Below are 3,554 nucleotides of genomic sequence, written 5' to 3'. Positions count from 1 at the left end.
GATTGTTAGTAACTTCATTAAACCAATAACAAGAAAAAGAAGACAAGTGTATGACATTGAATGAGACCCTAGTTAATTCAGAATTTTACAAATAATTATGATTAAGATGGTAGGGATATGCATGGTGGTGGTGCGAGAATCGGCAAGGTTATTTCATTAGCAATATGTTTTGTAATTAGGTGAGCAGATATCAACATCAAGTAAATACCACCAATGGTGAGGCACTACTTTAAATCAATCCCTCTCTCTCACACAATCATTATTCTCCATCATCACATATCCCCACAAGCAAGAATTTAGTATGCATACACTATTCAACATAAGTTAGAGTGTCGTTCCATCTAATAACCACATGATTTCAAGCAAGAATTTAGTATGCATAGATATGTTAAATAAAAGATGTGGACGAATGATCAAGAAGAAGAGCCCCACATGGAAATTGGTTTCTCAATGTGTTAGCTAGAAAACAATAATGATGGAAAATCAAAAGGAAGGAAGGACTGACAAAAAGGTAAAGGCTTCACAACGATAAGATGTGAGGTTCATTTTCCAAAATGAACGAGTTTTACATGGTGCAATCACCGACTAAAAATGTGTTTCATGTTTTTGTACTAGTGAACATACTAGCATCATATATACACATACATGACCTTGAAAAACACATTAGGCATTACCGAGGGGGGTTGGTTACGTTCATTTACGACACTAATTCCACACTTTCACCGACATGCCCTCTCGCCATTGTCATGTCATCATGTTTTCGGGGCTCATATATATATAGTGATTAGGCTATGGTCCTTATGAATCCAATTGGGAAGTCATGACTACGTTATCATACATTTTCTTAATCTCTTCAATAACCCTAGTCGGGGTTTGGGTTGCACATGCATGGGTCAAGAGGAGATTATACAAACTTCCCCCCGGCCCTTTCCCTGCTCCCATTCTAGGCAACCTTCTGAACCTCATCATTGCGGGTACGACCCGACACCGATACTTTGCTATCCTTGCTAAGAAATTTGGGCCCATTTTCTTCCTCCAACTTGGGTCCATACCCGTAGTCATCGTCTCCAGCCCAACCATCGCCCACAAACTTCTCCATACCCACGACAAGACATTCGCAAGCCGACCCCCCTTCACTAATGCAAAGGTCCTCATGGGTGAGGAGCACGGAGCTAAGGCGGTCACGTTCCTCCCTTATAGTGATGAATGGAAAGAGGCCCGAAAGCTCTACATCAACCAGCTCTTCAGCCCTCGCCGAATCGGAGAGTTCCAATCTGAAATCATCTTGCCTGAGATCCGTCGCCTAATCGAGACTCGGCTAGTCCCTGCAAGCGAGTCCGGAGATCCCGTCAATCTCACCACCTGCATTGGAAACCTCGTTGAGGACATCATATGCCGTATGATACTCCGTCGAAGAATCGAAAGTGTTTTCGTCAAGCCTACAATGACAACCACAATGGTACCAACAACACATTTGACCCTCACACAACTCGTCCACGAATTCACGAAGCTACTCGGTGCCCCCCTTGTCGGTGAATTCATACCCTTTCTCAGTTTTATCGACAACAAGACAAAGGCATCAATGATGAAGTGGAAGTCTTCGTTTGATGATTTCATGGACCACATCATCGACACTCACGAGAAGGATCTACTGTCTAGGAATGAATTGGCTGGAAACATTCTAGACATGTTCTTGTTGCGAGAAAACAAACTTAGCAAAGGGGTCATTAAAGCATCCATAATGGTGAGTGAGAATATCTAACATTACTACCCTACGGGAACTTGAAGACACTAACATTACTTCCCTAAGAGAACTTGTAAGTTGTAGACACATGAGGTGGACTATGAAAGCCAAATTAGACATATATAACTTTATAACATGTTATGAATGTGTGTGTGGTTTATGTCTTTCTTGATGCCTAGTGCAGGAGTTATTTGCAGCCGGGAGTGACACAACAAGTGCAGCGATAGATTGGGGGATGTGTGAAGTTTTGTCAAATCCGCGCATTGCAAGGAAGCTTCGAGATGAGCTCAATGCAGTGGTTGGGCAAGAAGGGCATGTCACAGAGTCACACATCCCAAGGCTACCATATCTTAGGGCCATCGTTAAGGAAACATTACGCATGCATCCTACTGCACCTTTGTTGATGCCACACATGTCACTTGATGTTTGTCATGACGTGGGCGGCTATTCGATCCCAAAAGGGACAAGGCTTTTTGTAAATGCGTGGGCAATCGGGCGTGATCCCACAGCATGGAAGGATGACCCAGACAAGTTTCTCCCCGAGAGGTTCTTGTCCGATGCTTATAGTTCTATGGATGTGAAGGGGCATCATTTTGAGCTCCTTCCATTTGGTTCAGGGAGAAGGATGTGTCCAAGTGTGAACCTTGCCGTACCCTTAGTAGAGGTCACTATGGCAAACCTAGTTCATGCATTTGACAAGTGGGAGCTTGTGCTCCCTCCAGGAAAACGCACTTTAGACATGTCCGATGAATGTGGAATTATCCTTCGTCGCGTTGATCCTCTCATTGCCATACCTAGGAAAAAGGTCATCATCTAATATGGAAAGAACTCCATACTTCATATTCATGAAGTATATTACTTCTTGTTCCTAAAGGCATGCTTATTATGTATTTATAATGTACTTGATAATCATCTCTAATATAATCAATGAATCACTTGTCCCAAGAATAGTCAAAATAATGTTGGCCACCACGTTATATGTTTTGATTGTTGATAAGATAAGTTCATTTTTCAAAACCTACTAAAAAACATGTAGGTTTCTTTGGTGAAAGATAACAACCTTATATATTTTTTATTTATTTTTTGCATTCATTACAAATAGTTTTGACACATGGCGATTCTAAAGTTTCTTTAGCATATATTCTACAATGTTTTTCAAGCCAAAATCTTTACGGCTATTTTAGATGGTTTTTAGAAGTATTTGTCACATGTCATATTTGTATGAGTTTTCTGTGGCCCCCAAGACAACATTAAGATAGTATTGCCACACGTTTTTTATGGATGTTCCCCATATGTCAAATCAACTAATATCTCATAAATTTGTTTTATGAGCATTAAAAAAAATCTATGTATGTTATAGGTGCTACGTTGCACACAATAGCCAATACAAGCTATGTGCCTTACTATGGATGTTAATATCACTTAGAATTTATGACATGGGTTCATACATTCTCAAATTCTATAAAGATTACTACTACTAAAGGTTGATACAATTAAAACCCTAAGGCATTTATTTCCATTAATATTGAGTTATAGGACTTCATCAACTTGCACCACCACATTATGATCATCTTGATGCAACAAATGTAAGTAGTATTTGTAAAAGCTAGTATACGGGAAAATGAATATAATGTAGTAGAAGAAAATGCTAGAAAAAGAAATCAAGACTATGAATCATGATGTTACCCTCTTTTGTAGTAGTGGCTCAAATCTTTCAATATGTTTACTAATAGTATTTTGGCCAATTATTTTGAAAATCAAGGACGAGGCCCTTGTGAAGGAGTCTGCCGGAGCCAAATTTGAGCATGTT

The 3,554-nt window shown here is 39.9% G+C and overlaps 1 protein-coding gene across 1 annotated transcript; it reads left to right on the top strand.

Moving 5' to 3' along the window:
- Positions 1–726: 726 nt before the first annotated feature.
- On the top strand, positions 727–2,617 carry LOC147856886 (cytochrome P450 71AP13-like). The gene is made up of 2 exons (XM_087328873.1): positions 727–1,744; positions 1,929–2,617. Exons 1-2 carry the CDS (start codon positions 821–823, stop codon positions 2,559–2,561), a joined length of 1,557 nt encoding a protein of 518 aa, XP_087184999.1. The 5' UTR covers positions 727–820; the 3' UTR covers positions 2,562–2,617.
- The last annotated feature ends 937 nt before the right edge of the window (positions 2,618–3,554 follow it).

This window comes from Azolla caroliniana, unplaced genomic scaffold, assembly GCF_043228905.1.
Source record: "Azolla caroliniana isolate FFs.n. ecotype wild unplaced genomic scaffold, voAzoCaro1.0.p SCAF_12, whole genome shotgun sequence".
NCBI classification, from domain to species: domain Eukaryota; kingdom Viridiplantae; phylum Streptophyta; class Polypodiopsida; order Salviniales; family Salviniaceae; genus Azolla; species Azolla caroliniana.
Note: the sequence above shows the minus strand (reverse complement) of the source record. Positions and strands in the feature narration are given on the sequence as shown.

Excerpts from the sequence above, each read along its gene's own strand:
- LOC147856886 (XM_087328873.1), top strand. The coding sequence starts at position 821 with ATGACTACGTTATCATACATTTTCTTAATCTCTTCAATAACCCTAGTC. Across the intron at positions 1,745-1,928 it reads TCATTAAAGCATCCATAATG|GAGTTATTTGCAGCCGGGAG; the intron begins GTGAGTGAGAAT and ends TGCCTAGTGCAG.